The sequence below is a fragment of the Harmonia axyridis genome, chromosome 1 (assembly GCF_914767665.1).
Source record: "Harmonia axyridis chromosome 1, icHarAxyr1.1, whole genome shotgun sequence".
Taxonomy (NCBI): Eukaryota; Metazoa; Arthropoda; class Insecta; order Coleoptera; family Coccinellidae; genus Harmonia; species Harmonia axyridis.
In genome coordinates this window covers 45,959,962-45,979,993 of record NC_059501.1, presented here as the reverse complement: position 1 = coordinate 45,979,993, position 20,032 = coordinate 45,959,962, and the positions used below count along the sequence as shown (strand labels likewise).

Sequence of the window (20,032 nt, the reverse complement as noted above, 5' to 3'; positions counted from 1 at the left end):
GTTAGGGATGACAAAATCGTGAAAAATCAATTTTTTCGAATAAGAACCCCCTTTTTTTATGGCAGATATTGAATCTACGTTGAAAAATAATGTGAGTGTATGCATCACACCCTTGCCCTAAAATGGATATTTTCTGAGTTATTCACAAAAAAACTGTTTTTCGTCTTGAATTTTCAGCTATTTCTTTTCCCTTCACGCCAAAAAGATGAAATTTTCAGGAACTGTTACTTAAACCATGTTTTAGATTTTACTACCCTAATATGCAAGAGAAAAAAGTTACAGGTTGTTCCTAAATAGATGGCGAATTTTGATTCGAATTTGTATCGGAAACCTCTTTATTTCAACTAATCGGCCATCGGTTTTCTCTCCAGTGATAAATAAATAATTCCTTATGAACCATATGCAAAAACTTACCATGTTTTACATTCTTTTTTTCTAATGATAGATATCATCAATTACATCTGCCAAATTCCTCTTTATTCAGTAGCATTTTGTGTTTTCTATTAATTTGGTGATAATTCGTATTCGTATTAAGTTATAAAATCGATCACTATGCCTAATTTAAAGTTTGCCATGGTTCTCCTAATAGTAACTTGAAGTCGGTTTCAAGAAGTGGTGAAAAATCTACAGTATGGTTCAAATAACAGTTCCTGAAAATTTCATCTTTTTGGCGTGAAGGGAAAAGAAATAGCTGAAAATTCAAGACGAAAAACAGTTTTTTGTGAATAACTCAGAATATATCCATTTTAGGGCAAGGATGTGATGCATACTCTCACATTATTTTTTAACGTAGATTCAATATCTGCCATAAAAAAATGGGGTTCTAATTTGAAAAAATTGATTTTTCACGATTTTGTCATCCCTAACTTTGAAAGCGATTTTTTCACCCCCTGTATCATGAATCGCGGTTTCGATTTTTAAAGTGGATACATCAATCTTACATCTTGAAAAATCCCAAAAATGAAAATTTTCCATCCAAAAACCTCGAAGTTATTCTTGTTTCAGCGGAGCTCTATTTTCGATTTTTTTTTCCAATTTTCCCGCTCAGAGAGAATTTTCCAACCAAAACTGAAAAATGTTACATCAAAATAACTTGAAATTTTCTAAGGAATCTATTTCTGCAATAAAAAAATGGTGTTCTAATTTTAAAAACGGAAGTTGACGTCATTTCCGGAAAAACCGGAGGTACTCATGCCTTGAAAATATTTTAGATTTCATCAGCATCGTGAAATACTTATAAGTGCTGAATTTCATGAAAATACGTTCAGTAGTTTCCCGTATAAATATGGGTGAGGTTCCTCGTGAAAGACCCTGTATAATACTCCACAAGGCCGCCGCCAGACATTTATGCTCCCCCGCAAAATAAAATTTCACCGCCCTGCTCTGCCAAATTTCTATGAAATTTCGTGGAAGGAGCATCTTTTGAATTCCATATGGAATCGTATGTTTTAATGTAAACTCACCTTGTCAAACTTATCAAAGAACGTTTTGTCGATTATATCAAAAAAGTCCTGCATTGTTTAAAAGTACGACGCTCTGTAAGCATAAGACGACGTAAAAAGACGACGTAGTTCAAAAAGGTACATTTAAGAACCTATTGGTATTTTCATAACAATAGTTGCGAAAGCTCCTGGTAATTTTATCATTTTACTACAAAGAGTGGAATTTTCACTGAGAAAACAGTTTTGTGTCAAAAAATATGTCTTGTTTTATTAACTGGCTGCACCCCTAAAATTTGGCGCCCCGGCAAAATGTGCGGTTTGCCGGTCCTGGCGGCGGCCCTGATACTCCACACCTACTAGCAAATGTTATATTCAAAATGAACGAATAAATTCATTTATTCAATAATACTACTACATAATCTTTGAACAAACGATATTGCATTTTCGAAGATATCATTTACTCTTTATGGAAATTGAAATATACTCATTTCATATTATATTTTTGAAAAATTGAATTTACACATTTAAATTATTTCGAGTGATACATTTAAGTTGCAATTAGAATATGCCCAAGTCACAAATGCATTGGAGACATATTTGCTCCTTTTGCATGTTTAAGACTAAGACCATTCAATCATAATCAATGAATTTATAAAATTTTGTGGTCAAATTTTCGTCATAGTGAGACATATTTCATTTTAATATTTAAATATTAAGGTTTGAGTGTTAGGAGAGGGGTAAATAACTCATCTGAACCCAACCCTGTGATTGAATTAGCAGGTAATATGAATTTTATAAGAGGGAATGCAACCACTTGACTGCTCAGTTCAAAACTTAAAGGGGAATAACAATTCTTGCAGATCACCGATTTGTATGGGGTTTTCTGATAATTTCTTCAAACAATGATCTGAAAGCAGGGGATTGGCTTTTTTTAATTTGCGAATGAAAAAACAAAAAAAAAAGTTGGTAACTTTTCGTTTTACATTGTTGGCAACGATATCGATGTTATGTGTTCGTTACTAAATAAAGATTTTGATTTACTAGATGATTGGCTTAACGATAATCAATTGAAAATTAATATCAATAAATCAAGTTACATGATTTTTGGAAGGGAGTATACATTAAGATCTTTAAATTATGGGAGAGTAATAATCAAAGTTGATAACCAAGTATTACAGAAACTTAACTCAGTCAAGTATTTAGGAATTATACTCGATGAAAATCTGAATTTCGAACTTTATGCCGATCATTTGACAAAAAAAATTTCACAAAAGATCCAATACATCTCAAGGATAAGTAATAAAATTGACATGAAAACAAGATATCTTTTGTTTAGGTCAATCGTACTGCCACATTTAGATTTTGCACGTCTCTATTATTTAATTTGAAATCGAATATCATCACTAGACTACAAATAGTCCTGAATGAGGCATGAGAATGGTTCTCAGATGTGGTAGAAGAACACCAATCAGATCAATGTTGGAGGCACTAAATTTGATGACCGTCAGACAAAGAATCTATCTCAAAACGTTAGATTTCATATACAAAATTGAACATAAAATGTTACCAGATTATTTATCTGAGAAAATTAGATATGTTTCTGAGGTTCATCAGTATCATACCAGAAATCAAAATAGTTTTTTTGTTGATACATTCAGCACTCAGTTGACAATGGGTTCCACCCTGATTCTTCGTCATCTTCGTCAACATAATTCGACTCGTTTGATATGCCGCGCCAAAGAAAACGTTCTTATTCATCTGTTGGCAGTGCTTATCGTAATAAAGGTATATAAATGCTTTCATTCACTAGATTCAAGAATATTATTCGAAGCTATACTAAAATGCGTTCTCTGTGCAGTTTGCAATAGACAATATCCCTTTCGCTCCCCTTCAGTCTCATATGCATATGGGTGTGATAGGACTGATCGGTCAACGAAAGTTTTGATTGTGTGTTAGTGACTGAACACCTACTACAAAAAGCAAAATTTAATGAGGAATTAGTGATACATGGAGTGTCAGATTGGAACATTTTAAGCTTAGCTTTCATTGAGAAATAGTTAAAACTCACATATCTATTTAATTTTTATCATGATTTTGGATTTTATTTTTCTTTTCTTGATGCTCATGGTGTCTTTGAATATTGCAATTCAGCTTGATATTTTGTATCATTCCTTTGAGGACTAGGTATTTTTGAATTGATATTTTCATTTAAATCCTTACAACAAATGCGTTAATATTTCGCAAGTAATTAGATCGGTCCTAAATATTTTCAAGATATTTCTAATTATTTTCGTAATATTAATGCATTTTTTGAATACCATTTCCTGTGTATGAGTGATGAATGTTAATTGAGTTTGATTCATTTTCAGAATAGGGAAAATTGTCCTGATGAACAATTGGGAGTACGTTATGATTCGCTGATGAAAATGCAAATAAATGGATATCTATCGATATGAGTGACATACAATTTTTGAATAATTGTTCAGGACCAGGTAGTATCTATTTTTCATTCGAAAAAGCCACGGTGAAATTTATTAATAACAAATTTCTTTTTTTTTTTGCAGATCTCAAATGACATTGGACAAATCATCAATCAATCAAGAATAGAAAAATAGAGCAATAAAGAGGAATCTAACCATACAGCCCAACTTTTTATTGGAATCAGGGAAATATTTTTTGTAGCCGAAAGGTTCAATTGTTGTAGATGTAGAATGTAGATGAACTATGTTCCTTTGTAGTACAATGTTCTATCCTGTATTTGTATAAATCATCCCCGACTTTCCCCTATACGCGTAGGATTTCTCCTCGCCGTCGGCTTCTCACTCCTCACTAAGAGGAACATTCACTCAATCCCAGATATTTAAAATATCAGAAGGGCAGAGCTTGGTCGTGTCCGGTCCTTGTGGTCCCCCTGGTTCTCGTCGAACTTCTGGTCCTCTTACACGCGATCCTTCGACCTGTCCTTCGCTTCCTAGGAATTTTCTCACCGTCCTTGCAGTACCTAAAAGAACAGCTTTTTGCATTATATTACATATATACTCACTAAGTCTTGATTGCTTGATATTTCTCTTGAGATTTTTGGGTACTATTCCTGTTGTTGAGATGATAATTGGAATAGTTCTCGTTGATATCATTCCCCACTGGCGCTTTATCTGAAATTCGAGGTCCATATATTTTGAAATTTTTTCGACCTCTTTTTGACGCATGTTGTTATTGGGTATTGCTACGTCGATGAGTATTGCTGCCTTTTGATGTTTATCAACTAGCAATATATCTGGCCTGTTGTGAGGGACTGTTTTATCAGTCAAAACTGTACGATCCTAGTACAGTTTATAGCGTTCGTTTTCCAGGATGGTTTTCGGTCGGTATTTGTAGTATGGCACTTTTTCAGAATGAATTAGTGTTAATTCAGTTGCCATTTATTGGTGTAGTATCTTTCCTACTGCATCGTGTCTCTCTTTAGATTCATTTCCTGCAAACATTTGACATCCTCCCGTGATATGTTGGATTGTCTCATTCGTTGGACACCCATAACGGCATCGATCGTCAGTAATAGTTCGATCCTTTATGATATACTTGCAGTAATTTCTTGTTGAGATCATTTGAACTTGGATGGCTAAAAGAAATCCTTTCGTTTCTGGATACATCGCACCTGATGTGAGCCAATAATTCGACGCTTCAATGTCGACATGATCCTGGTTCACCTCGTTGAAATGTCGTCCATGTAGGGGCTTTTCTCTCCATCTTTGCAGTTTTTCTTGGATTGTCTGCTGGTTGTATGACAATTGCTCCTTGTGGAGTTGCAAAGGTGTTGATTCGTCTGCTTCACACTGTACTTTGTAGATCTCTGACGTGCCTGATTTGTCTTTGAAGTTTGTTCGTAGGCAATCAATTTGACCATGATGTCTAGCAGACCTCTGCCTCCTTTATTCCTCGGCAGTGCCGTCCTCTCAATGCTACTTTTCGGATGGTGCTTGTGTGCTTTCGTCATCAAGGTTCTCATTTTGCGTTGCAGGTTTTCCATATCTGTTTTGCTTATTGCATTATTATTATTATTATCATCATTATTATCATTTATTCAAAATAAGAGAGGAGGCAAAAGCCTTCACATCTCAGGTACAAATAAATTCAAAGATATACGTTGCTAGTGAGCGAGGAGTTCAAAACAATACAATCAAAAAGAGAAGGCAGGAAAAAAAAATACAAATTAACATTGAAAATCACGATACAGTCAAATGATGATTAAGACGGTTTTTGAAAGCGTTTATTGACGGGGCGCATGCAACTTCACTAGGCAGTGCGTTCCAAGCGTGGAATACACGATTAGAGAAAAAATTCTCTCGAACGGTAGAGCTTAAGATGATGACCACGCCGTCCAGCACTATCCAGAAAAAGGTGGCAGACCAAACAAACTGAGCCTCTCCTCGTACGTTAGACGCATGATACCGAATGGAATCCTGATAGCCCTTCGCTGAACAGACTCCAGGGTTTCGCGATCTCGAACTAGCACAGGCGCCCAGACAGGACCAGCATATTCTAGTACCGATCGCTTGATGGGATATATGAGTCTATTAGCTTTGCTCACTATATATTCAATATGTTGAGACCAACTGAGGTCGTCAGAAACCACAAAACCAAGATCGCTTTGGGAACTGGTAACTCGCACCAATTGCTCATTAATGAAGTGCTGGTGACCAGGGTTTTCTCTTCCCAAGTACATAATAGCACATTTTTCAATATTTGAAGGCAAGATCCACCTTTTCGACCATTCGAATATGCGATCCAAATCCTGCTGCAAGTCAAAACTTGAAGAGATATCAGAGAAGATCTTAATGTTATCGGCGTACGAAGAGTGACGGCAGACCAAGCCCGTCGGCAAATCTGCCACGTAAGCCAGGAATAGGATTGGGCCGAGGACAGATCTCTGAGGCACGCCACTACCAACTGCGAAATTACGGGAAGTAACGTCAGCCACCCTCACCTGAAACTGGCGATCCTGCAGAAAAGATTCAATCCATCGTAGGAGTCCACCCCTGACACCAAAATGTTCGAGCTTGTGGAGAAGTCTTCTATGCGGCACACGATAGAATGCACGCGAGAAATCCAAATATGCAACATCCATCGGAATATTTCGATCTAGTGATTTAGTCCATTCATCAATACACCTCAGCAAGGTGGTTAGGACTGCCTTCCTTGGGAGAAAACCATGCTGATCGCCAAGAATAATGTTGTTTCGCTCAAAGAACGATAATAGCCTCGAACTGAGCAACCGCTCGGCAATCTTACCAATAATAAGAAGCAGTCTTATAGGCCTATAATTTGAAGTATCAAGCTTGTCCCCTTTCTTATACAATGGAGTCACCCTGGCACATTTGCATACTGTAGGCAGCTTCATAGAATCAAAAGATATATTAAGTAGTCTTTTAATAGGTTAGAGACCCAGCACAGTGTTTTAGGATGCTGGCAGGAATGTTGTCAGGACCTGGTGCAGAGGTGGGGTCAAGTGACCTTAGAATGTCGTTAATTTCTGTGGGACTAAAGCTGATACGATCGAGAGTCTGGTGGCATCTTGGTGCTTCAACATCAGGAATAAGTTCATCAGGTTCCGATGTGAATGTTGAAGCAAAAGATCTGGCAAATGAGTTGGCACACTCCAGAGAATCAGAGCAAATCACACCGTCATGGTTTCGAACCTGAGTTGTAAATGTAAAACAATTATTTTTCAATGAAGATATGATTTATTGGTTGATTTTTCTTTATTATATGTGTATTTTTCGGGAAGAGAAATAAATTTGTTTTTATATATGCTGTATTTTATTTAGCAAGGACTAATGGTTTATTTATATAACTTATTTACTTTTACAAGCAGTTAGCATGGCAACAATGAGTACAAAACTGCGCATGTTTTGGTTACTATGATCAACTATCTACAAAAATTTCCATCTATCTCTAATCAAAGATAGAGATTCTGTCATTAGCTGTTTATTGAAACCAAAACATGCTAACTGCCAGTGAGAAGTAAATAGGTTATATTAACCAGCCGTTAATCGTTCTTCAGTCGACAATATAATTGTACTTAGTTCATTGGTTCAGATTAAGAAATCTAATGGATTGGACAGATAATTGCATTTATTCTATCGAATAACTTCAAAGAATTGATTTCAATTAATATTCATTTCAAGTGAGTTTACTGTTTCTTCGGAACAACTATAAAATTAATTTTGAATTGACCACATTTCATACTTGTTTTAACACTAACTCAATTTTGGTTTGACTAATTAATACTTTCATTCGAGTATTTGATTCACTACCTTTAAACGATTGAAATTGAGGAATTCAAAATCTTGACTTGAAAATATTTCATATTCAAACGAAATTTTCCAACCACTCATTTCAAGTATAGTCATTCACTCAAAGCTTATATTGAAAATTTCCTTGGGCCAATAATACCGACTATATTAAATTGAAGAATATCATATACTCATTGGAAATACTTGTTATATTTGAATTTCGAAAATAAAGTATAGTTGAGCCAAATCTACTATATTCTTGCTTATATTATATGAATCTCTCATGTATTTCAACCAATTATTATTTACCCAATTTGAGAATAGATTTTTTTGCGTGTAATAGATTATAATATAAATATATTTTACTATATGGTCTTTTAAACCGACGAGGTTGCGGGTTTGATACGAATTAGAATGAAACAGTCTGGAATATTGTAAACCTCGTCGTCACCATTTTCTTCATAAAAATTTCATTGTGAACCACCATGTATAGGTCTTTGTGAGTTGAGATAAAAACATTGAAACATCAGCTAGCAATTTCTGAGTTTCAAGCCAAAAATGATTTCAAAAGTACTGAATGAAATAATTGTAGGAAAGTTCATTTCATGTGTTCTGCAGTACCAATGAACTTTCAGAAGATCATCGACTTCTTGAGAAGATTAAACCCTACAAGTGAATAACTCGAAATCTAACGATCTGATCGAATACAAGCTCAAAACACTATTCAATGTTCTTCATCCAGACTCTTTTTGACCTCGGTATTTAGAGAAAAATAGCAATTTAATTTCGTAATTGAAAAGATTTAAATGAATTGTATCCTGAAATTGATGCTGGAATATGTATTTTGAGTAACTTACATTATTCAATTTCTTATTACTTGTCACAAAATTGTCCTCATCATATACGTATTCATCAATATCTCGTTCTCTTCGATCCCTGGACAAAGTGTTGTCAGCTTGGCTCTCGGCGGATGCCCTTCTTATCATTTTGAATGCCTTCTTGAATTTTATAACATCCTCGAAAAATGCATTGAGGTCAATAGGGTTGTCGTCACTGGTTTGTAAATCCTGATCGAGAAAATCAGTTGAATAATAAAATGAGAAAATTGATATTGAATGGGATATGAATAGTTGTCAAATGTTGACTAAGAAGAATTTATATGATAAGTTTGGTACTTCTTATTTCGTCGAATATTAATGTTTGAAAAAATATTCCGGATTATACATTTGTGGATTCTCTTTTCTGAGGAAATAGTCAGCTCGTGTGTTTATGCTCATTATGGTTTGTCGGTTTGTTTTGATTGTCAACGGTGATGACAGTGCTGCCGAACATCGTTTTGTGAAAAAACCAGAATGTAAATAGATCAAAAAAGGAAAAAATACTGTTTGACCCCCAAAGTAGGGAGCAATCTTCCATCGGGAACAATCAATAGATAACAATGGAAAGAGGATCGGGACTATCTTAGTTTCCTCTCATTCTCTTCACCTTGGACTTTACCAACCAAATCTCTTTTTTATATAATCTTATAAATATATCTTTTTCCACTGCACCTAGCCTGAACTACTTATCTATTGGACACTCGATTCAGTATTGAACATAAAAATAATTATTTTGTAATATGCCATGCTTATAAAAAGATTTGAACTGGAGTTGCACACAATAAGTTGATAGAAGATTATCGAAATTCACTTTGTTGATATCTTTTCAATCTTTCATGTTCGAACTATGAAAAAAAATCACCTGCTTTTATTCAAGGAACCAATTTTGTCCTTTTCGTTTTTTGAGGTTTAGATCGATACTGCATTGAATCCATCGTTATCAGAATCCTTGGATTATTGAGTCAGGTGCCATCCATTCAATACATCCAAGAAAGTTTGCGATACATAATCAAAGATCAAAAGCAGCCCAAACCACATCAATAAAAGCCTCATTTGTCGAGTGGTCACAAAAAATAAAAACACAAACAGGACATGTTTATAACATGATGCTGGACGAAGAAGACGTGCTCTCGGATTGCTCCTATCACTCTGAGCCCAAGTCGTTTATGAAGTTCTGTAAAAACAGAAAAGGAAGCGTAAAAGTATGCATAATCTCCTTCTCCTTCTATCACGAAAGTTGCATTAAGAAGAAACCCAACATAGTAGAGTCAGACAATGCAGAAGTGGTTTGTTGTGAAAATCTGAATAATCAAACTGAAACATCGCAAAAACAGGAAAAAGAAGCGCTTCAGTTTGGAGTTCGATATCTACGAGAACTGGTGAAAGAAACACGAGCCGAAAATATTAGTCCAAAAATCTACAATAAATCATATATTGACGCTGTCATGAGCTCCGTCGCAGTTCAAATACCTCGTCTTCGTCCCAAATTTTAACCTCAAATTCAGAAATACAATCAAAGCAGAAAACAACCCATTGCAACAAAACTGTTGCATTCCGAAAAATCTTCTTGAAAAAATGTCATTTGAAATGAGATTTTAGAGGAAATGGGAGATATAATCAGCTAATCAAGATTGCTCCAGAAGGCAGAAATGGATCTGGGTAGGTGGATTGATTCAAACACTACCGTAGATAAAGTAGATAACCTCTCGACGTACGCAAAGGAAAAATTGCCTGACAAGGATGATAATAATAATAATAATGCAACGCAAAATGAGAACCTTGATGACGAAAGCACACAAGCACCATCCGAAAAGTAGCATTGAGAGGACGACACTGCCGAGGAATAAAGGAGACAGAGCTCTGCTAGACATCATGGAACTTGCCCATGGTCAAATTGAATGCCTACGAACACACTTCAAAGACAAATCAGGCACGTCAGAGATCTACAAAGTACTGTGTGAAGCAGACGAATCAACACCTTTACAACTGCACAAGGAGCAATTGTCATACAACCACCAGACAATCCAAGAAAAACTGCAAAGATGGAGAGAAAAGCCCCTACATGGACGACATTTCAACGAGGTGAACCAGGATCATGTCGACATTGAAGCGTCGAACTATTGGCTCACATCAGGTGCGATGTATCCAGAAACGGAAGGATTTCTTTTAGCCATCCAAGATCAAGTGATCTCAACAAAAAATTACTGCAAACATATCATAAAGGATCGAACTATTACTGACGATCGATGCCGTTATGGGTGTCCAACGAACGAGACAATCCAACATATCACGGGAGGATGTCAAATGTTTGCAGGAAATGAGTATAAAGAGAGACACGATGCAGTAGGAAAGATACTACACCAAGAAATGGCAACTAAATTAACACTAATTAATTCTGAAAAAGTGCCATACTACAAGTACCGACCGGAAACCATCCTGGAAAACGAACGCTATAAACTGTACTGGGATCGTACAGTTTTGACTGATAAAACAGTCCCTCACAACAGGCCAGATATATTGCTAGTTGATAAACAACAAAAGGCAGCAATACTCATCGACGTAGCAATACCTAATAACAACAACATGCGTCAAAAAGAGGTCGAAAAAATTTCAAAATATAGGGACCTCGAATTTCAGATAAAGCGCCAGTGGGGAATGATATCAACGAGAACTATTCCAATTATCATCTCAACAACAGGAATAGTACCCAAAAATCTCAAGAGAAATATCAAGCAACTAGGACTTAGTGAGTATATATGTAATATAATGCAAAAAGCTGTTCTTTTAGGTACTGCAAGGACGGTGAGAAAATTCCTAGGAAGCGAAGGACAGGTCCAAGGATCGCGTGTAAGAGGACCAGAAGTTCGACGAGAACCAGGGGGACCACAAGGACCGGACACGACCGAGCTCTGCCCTTCTGATATTTTAAATATCTGGGATTGAGTGAATGTTCCTCTTAGCGAGGAGTGAGAAGCCGACGGCGAGGAAAAATCCTACGCGTATAGGCAAAAGTCGGATAATAATAATAACAACATACTGCAAGGACGGTGAGAAAATTCCTAGGAAGCGAAGGACAGGTCCAAGGATCGCGTGTAAGAGGACCAGAAGTTCGACGACAACCAGGGGGACCACAAGGACCGGACACGACCGAGCTCTACCCTTCTGATATTTTAAATATCTGGGATTGAGTGAATGTTCCTCTTTGCGAGGAGTGAGAAGCCGACGGCGAGGAGAAATCCTACGCGTATAGGCAAAAGTCGGATAATAATAATCGTTCAGATTAAGTTTTAAGGGGTTCTTATCAGGAGAGTTGAATCGACTCCTGCCCACTGCAGATTCCAGGAGCTCCCTGACCCGGGAAGCTGAAACCTGTCGAAGGGTCCCTGTCCAGGGTAACGGAAGAAGCCGTGTGGAGAGCAGCTCAAGAATTCTCCCACCGTAGCTCTGCGGATCGTAAAAGCGATCAAAGGCCGTCTCCCCCACGACACGGAGGAACCCATGAATGATGGTGAATTTGAGGAATAGGAATATAGAGTCGCTGCCTGAGGTTCGTCAGGGCGTGTCTGGAGCCGGCGCTGGACATGACAGTTTGCGGGACGTCGGTGATAGAGTGCTAAGGAGACGGGCGTCTGTCGAACAAAATGCTACGCCTCCACAATCTCAACATTCTAGGAGAAGAATAACACGAGTTTCTCCGACCGCTGAAGGTGGTGCGCAAGATCCCCAATCCCCACTCACCCAAGCAGGTCTACCAAGAAGACGCATGAAATGGACAAGTTCGATATATGAAACGATCATGCGCATATATTATGAAGTGGCTTATATCGAAGAGGATATGCTACCGGCAAAAATTATTTGCAGAATTCCACAGAAACTATCCCGAACTCCAAGTTTCTGAGCAAAGAGTAGCCGACCAATACCAGGTCATATTGAGAAAAACACTTGTACCCGATGAGAGACTTAACACCATGAAAAATTAAGTCCAACTGAGGCTACAAAATAGAGACCTCACTAACAACGAAACGACAATTGAAGAAAACTACGATTGTGCTGAAAACCAACAGAACATCAATGCACAAAAGAACACTGAGGAACAAAACAACGCAGATGTGATAGCAATAAGTGATGCTCAAGGACGGAATATATATGCTGCACCCGTCGAAAATTCAGAAGAAGACCAAAGAGAACTACTGCCACAATGAATAGATGCGTTATAGATATTGAGGGCACAGATCCATTGAGACGACCGATTCTACCAAGATTAAGGACCTCCAAGAAACTATCTCATCTTCTGGTCTTGGCCAACAAGAAGCTTATGTCAAAGTATCTTTCTGACTACCATGATCTCGAATCATTACACCTCATCATATACTGTGCAGCATTTTCAATAGCAACAGTGCTAGGTGTAAAGCCAAAACCTAAAAGTCAGCAACCAGCCAGAGAAAAACAACAAAATAAACTACATTGGCAAAAAAGGCTAGAACATAAAGTTCATAGCATCCGCCAAGATATTGGGAGGCTCACTTAATTTGCAAAAGGTTCGCCGTCTAGAAAATGACGAAAAATGGTGAATATAATAATGGATCGTCACCGGCAATATACAACATATGACTCAAACAATGAAAATGCTCAACAAATTTTAGACACACTGAAACAAAAACTTAGTGTGTACTCCGAAAGACTCAAAAGATACAATGAGAGCTATAGAAGAAAACACGATAATAATATTTTTGAAAACTCCGGAAGAAAATTCTATAGAATGTTAAACAATAATATGTCAGCAACACCAGGAAGTTATCCAACCGTCGAGAATATTGAGAATTTTTGGACAGATCAACTGGCTACACCAAATCCCTACAACTCTCAGGCTGATTGGATAAGAAGTGAAGAGAAATCCTGTGAGACAATATAACACATGCCGCATAACGCAGTTTCTATAGAAGAATTCCATGAAATATTGAAAAACACACACAATTGGAAATCACCCGGCCCAGATGGAATCCACAACTTTTGGTTGAAGAAATTTTGGTGTATACACGGCAGGCTAGTTGAAACCATAAATGAGGTTATAAGGAATCCAAAGGAAATGCCCAAATTTCTAACAACAGGGACCACTTACCTCTTACTGAAGAATCTGCAAAATACAGCGGATCCATCAAAATACAGAGCAATTACATGTCTACCAACAATATATAAAATCATCACATCATGTATAGCATCTCGTATCTACAAACATTGCGAGACCAATAACATAATGACAGCACAGCAGAAAGGATGTTCCAAGAATGCACTAGGATCGAAGGAACTGCTGATAATAGATTCCATCATATGTAACCAAGCCTTCAAAAAACACAGAAATCTTTTTACGACATATTTTGACTATAAGAAGGCCTTCGACTCTATTCCACATGGGTGGCTGACAAAAATTTTGGAAATATACAAGATCGATCCAATTACAATAAACTTTCTGAAGTATGCAATGTGCAACTGGAGAACGAATATCGAACTCTCTACAGCGAACATAACTACTAAAAAGATTCCAATAAAAAGAGGAATATTCCAAAGAGATTCATTGAGTCCCTTATGGTTCTGCTTGGCGCTGAACCCCCTTTCTAAACAACTGAAAGCTACGGAAACAGGTTTCAATATCAAGGGAAATAGAAATACTATTGCACTCAATCATTTGCTATACATGGATGACCTGAAACTTATAACAGGCAACAAAAACCACTTGCAAATTATGGTCAAACTGGTGGAAAATTTTTCGAAAGACGTGGGGATGGAATTCGGATTGGACAAGTGTCGTACGATTAGCGTAGTGCGTGGAAAAATCCAAGATGAACCGATAGCTCTCTCCAATGGACAGGAGATAAAAGCAATGAAATCGGACGATCTTTATAAATACCTAGGAATGAAACAAAACCATCAAAGAATGAAGGAAGAATTAACAACTGAGTTCATTAGGAGAATCAACAAAATTTTAAAAACAAACCTCAACAGCAAGAACATGATGAGAGCCATCAACACATATGCATGTTCAATTTTCACATACTCTGTTGGTATCATTCCATGGAGCAAAACAGATATGGAAAACCTGCAACGCAAAATGAGAACCTTGATGACGAAAGCACACAAGCACCATCCGAAAAGTAGCATTGAGAGGACGACACTGCCGAGGAATAAAGGAGGCAGAGGTCTGCTAGACATCATGGAACTTGTCCATGGTCAAATTGAATGCCTACGAATATACTTCAGAGACAAATCAGGCACGTCAAAGTACTGTGTGAAGCAGACGAATCAACACTTTTGCAACTGCACAAGGAGCAATTGTCATACAACCACCAGACAATCCAAGAAAAACTGCAAAGATGGAGAGAAAAGCCCCTACATGGACGACATTTCAACGAAGTGAACCAGGATCATGTCGATATTGAAGCGTCGAACTATTGGCTCACATCAGGTGCGATGTATCCAGAAACGGAAGGATTTCTTTTAGCCATCAAAGATCAAGTGATCTCAACAAGAAATTACTGCAAGCATATCATAAAGGATCGAACTATTACTGACGATCGATGCCGTTATGGATATCCAACGAATGAGACAATCCAACATATCATGGGAGGATGTCAAATGTTTGCAGGAAATGAATATAAAGAGAGACACGATGCAGTAGGAAAGATACAACTCCAAGAAATGGCAACTAAATTAACACTAATTCATTCTGAAAAAGTGCCATACTACAAATACCGACCGGAAACCATCCTGGAAAACGAACGCTATAAACTGTACTAGGATCGTACAGTTTTGACTGATAAAACAGTCCCTCACAACAGGCCAGATATATTGCTAGTTGATAAACATCAAAAGGCAGCAATGCTCATCGACGTAGCAATACCCAATAACAACAACATGCGTCAAAAAGAGGTCGAAAAAATTTCAAAATATAGGGACCTCGAATTTCAGATAAAGCGCCAGTGGGGAATGATATCAACGAGAACTATTCCAATTATCATCTCAACGACAGGAAAAGTACCAAAAAATCCCAGAAGAAATATCTAGCAACTAGGAGTTAGTGAGTATATATGTAATATAATCCAAAAAGCTGTTCTTTTAGGTACTGCAATTACGGTGAGAAAATTCCTAGGACGCGAAGGACAGGTCCAAGGCTAGCGTGTAAGAGGACCAGAAGTTCGACGACGAGAACCAGGGAGACCACAAGGACCGGACACGACCGAGCTCTGCAATTCTGATATTTTAAATATCTGGGATTGAGTGAATGTTCCTCTTAGCGAGGAGTGAGAAGCCGACGGCGAGGAGAAATCCTACGCCTATAGGCAAAAGTCGGGATAATCGTTTATTGATCTCATAAGACATACAATTATGTGTGAGATAAGTCACAAAAAAAAGAAAAAAGTTAACATAAATAATTATCAACTGTATCGTTTAACAGTATAATAACAATTTCTTAACAATAAAGCTTTCACACTGGCCTTGAATTCTCTAAGATTCAGAGACGTAATATGGGAAGGTAAATGATTGAACAATTTTATGTCCTGATATGTGGGCGACATTTCAAATTTTGTTGTTCTGTGTTTTGGCACAAACAGCACTTCCCCACTTCTTGTATGGAAATTATGAAAGCTTGATAATTTTGTGATGCTATTCTTTTTTTCCTAAATATATAATAAAGTTTCGAGAATGAAAACACAAGACAGCGTGAGAATACCATTTTGTGAAAAAACTTGTCTACAAGACGTCCTTTTGAATAATAAAGACCCTACTAACCTCTGAAGAATTTCCCCAAAGTAGGATGTTGTAAGATATATGGCTATATACTAAGCTGTAATAAATATTGATCAACGATGACATGGGAAACAAGTGTCTTACTCTACTCATAGCGAAAAATGAAATTTTCAATTTACCGCAGACCAAATCAATGTGACTGAACCATCTTAAAGCTTCATCCAATGTGTTATGCTTTGAACTGAAATCTTATCACCCAAAACAAAAGGCATTCAAATTCGACAGCAGAGATCTGGAATTCAAAGAACTTCTGAAGCCTGGCCAGAAGGTGTAACCTCAAAATTTTGTAACCTCAAAATTCAGGTTTTTACCTGAACTACCTACTTAGATATCCACGGCTTGCCTCAGTGGAGACGGGGTGATTTTTCAAGATGGTAAGATATAATAAATATAATAAAACATTTCTAAAATTTACCAAAAGAGTGTAATGATGAAAAGGTTTATACAGGTAGCACAAGATACAGCTGCCAATTGGCGTTGACAAAAAAATAAGAGCAAATTGGTCGCTATTGAACGATAAGGAGGGGGTCACTGATACGAAGCCGTGAGAAAGAGGAAATGAAATTGAGGGAATCAAATATCAACCGCGTCGCGTCGCTTGAGCTCAGGCGCATGCGCGTAGTATGGTAAAAATTTATGCGGAATTATTCTTTACAAAAAAAATACGTTGAATCTGTACCTCACCAATGAAATAATGGTCGGTATATATAGGCGATATGTCGTCAGACAATGATGATTTTAATTCTACTTATGATCCAATAATGATAACTTTCTCTATAATATTTGCATGAAAATAACCTCATTTATTATTATTTGAACTGGGGTCGTTTTGGTTCGGTAACCCTTCCAGGAACTGCGACCATGCAGATCTTTTGTTCTCTACCCTACTCATTCAAAGAAACCCAAGGAGGTCGTCAATGACGTTAATAAAACTGACAACCTCCATAGGGGCCTTGGCCGTTACCTCTCTGGCATCCAGGACCGGCTTATCCATGTGAATGGTTCTTAGGCCAGCCAGCTCCTGACACTTGCATACCAAGTTTTCAGCTGTTTCTGCTTCCGATCCACAGAGCCTGCAAATCTCGTCTGCTGACTTTTCCATACAGTACAAATAATGTTTGTACCGACATTGCCCCGTCAGCAGTCCCACCATCACCCGAAGCTCGGCTCGCGACAGCTTCAGGAGTTTTTTGGCGTAGGTAGGTTTTTCTTTGCCTCAACAATTCTAGGAGTGTTAGTTCAGTGGATGGTCCTGCTGTTCAACTCCCGTAGCTGGACCGCAGCTTCATGTTGGTCTTTTCCTAGCCCACAGAAAGGCTCAAGTCCAGCAGGTGTTAACCTTGATGCACATTTTGCAAGTTCATCAGCTTTTCCATTTCCTTCAACTCCACAGTGCCCTGGTACCCATAGTAGAGTCATCTTATATGAAAATAACCTTACTTATAAGTGTTCTATTGACAAAGGTAATGAGATAATGTTATCTTTATGAAACTGAAGGTCTTCGCAGTTTGAACCTGCTTGGTAATAAAGTTATGAACAAATAGTATATCAATAGAAAATAATCAGGTTCAGGCAACTTTCATGAATACAGATGTTTCAACGATCCGAAACTTGCGTTAAAATCCTCAATAGTCCTCAACTTGATGACTCTCCTCTCAGGAACTACTCCTTCTATACTTCTCCAATCTCCTCGATTCCAAGTTGACTGTCCCTTGAAATCGATCCCCAGAGTGGAATATAACTCAGCGCTAATCTCACAGGACTACGCAGAAACGTGGTGCTCCATCAAGACGACTTGATACGATGACGTTCAACTAACACCCTGTAGATAAGGAGTGCAAATGAGGTTTCGACAAAGTTAAAGGGTTCAATCTTTATCACTAGAATAAAAATTGATCAATATCAAACACTAGAAAGAACGAGGAACTTTTCAATTCATACCCAGTTGTTCGGGGGCAGTCAATGAGACTTCTTTCCACCGAGTGGAATTTTTCAGTGAATTCCAACCAAATTTCTCCAAATGCACTAAGGCAATGACTAATGAAGAGGAAATATCAGATGGTGAGAAGCATTGCAGAAAGTGTATACTACGAAACATACCTGATTGACTGAAATTCCAAAGATCACCACATGCAACAGTAGAATATTCAAATAAGCTTCCTTTGAGAAAAATACGGAAAATACCAGTTTCTCCAAAACGAAAAAGGGCTTGGATTGTGAATAATGCACAAAATATGATTAACGAAATAAATCCCACAATGGATGACTCTAAGTCAAGAATTCGAGAAATCGCAAATGATACCTTCAGCTCCTGATCAAAATTTTCCATAATCATAGAGTCCCTGGCCTGTCAATTTTTTCCACTCGAATATCTATGATCGACAGTTGACACCGGTAGCGCTAATGCACGCAGTACGAAACATAAATAATAACATTTACCTCAACTGGTGAAAAATGTCATAATAAACTTTTAGCATGTAACAAAGGAGTCAAAATCCGTAGGTTTCGTAGTTACTAGTTGTTACTGCAACTAGTCAACTCATCTTATTTTCTTTGTTTTCCTTTTATTATTAATAAATTCATTGTTTTCCTAATTCAGAGAATATCATTCATTTAAATGTACCGCGGGAAAACATATGCTGGAGATTTGATAGATGCCAGATACGCGAGGATTCATTCAAGACCCGTCCGTGCATATGGACATTTCATACAGATTTCCACTCGCTCTTTCGTTGTGTTAAACGCAATATTTTCTTTTCATAAACATTTTCTAGTCGACTCTATTTTCAAGAACAATACCGTTTCTTCGGTTGTGCGAGATTGAGTGTTCCGTCTACCACCCGTTCGACGGCGAAGATCTGTCAGCCAAGGACATTTCATGGACTTTCCTTTATCAAGGTAGGCAGAAATCATTTCTCCACGAATTTCAATTTTCGGTCCTTCGCTACTTTTTTCATATTAAGGCTCTTGTCGTGCCATATTGGTCCAATCGAGCCGAATATTTGAACCTTATTTCTAAATTCTTTTGATTGGGAAACTCTGAATTTAATTCATTTCATTTCCATATTGTTCTGCTCATAAAAAACTGATGAGCGCAGTGTGTTGACATTCAGCGTCTTCTCAACCATAGACGACGTATTTTCAGTGGATAACCTCTCATTGTCGAACAATAACAATAACCTGACTTTTCGTAAACAATTTCATGATTGTTTACTTTCGATTATTTCGTTTCTCTATTTCTATATTCTCGCTCTTTCTGTCAGGTATTGTTCTTGTTTGAACATTTATCGATCTATAGTGTCCATACTTTGTTATTGATATTTTCATTTTCGTTCAATTTGAAAAACTTTTCAAAATAAACTTTCGACCTAACATTATAACTGCAGTATACTTTGAATCGTAGAATAGCTCATTCCACTCACAATGAATTAAAAGTGAAACAGAATAAAGCACGACGTCAAATTCTCATTGATGACATCGAGGAAATTTTGGTTTTAGCTCAGGCTGCGGTAACTGATCAAAGTCTTCACGTACGATTTCGTTTAAGATACGAAAGTCTGGAGGAAATTCACAGCGAATTTCAAACTCTGCACAGTGCTATCATAGTACTTTTAGCAAA

General features: G+C 37.4%; 1 protein-coding gene across 1 annotated transcript in view; it reads right to left on the bottom strand.

Annotated features, from left to right (window-relative positions):
* LOC123671129 overlaps positions 1–20,032 on the bottom strand; it is a 503,163-nt gene that overhangs the window by 248,654 nt on the left and 234,477 nt on the right. Inside the window, exon 3 of the mRNA XM_045604823.1 lies at positions 8,590–8,799. Within this exon, the coding sequence (XP_045460779.1) occupies positions 8,590–8,799 (210 nt within the window). The remainder of the gene's footprint in view (positions 1–8,589; positions 8,800–20,032) is intronic.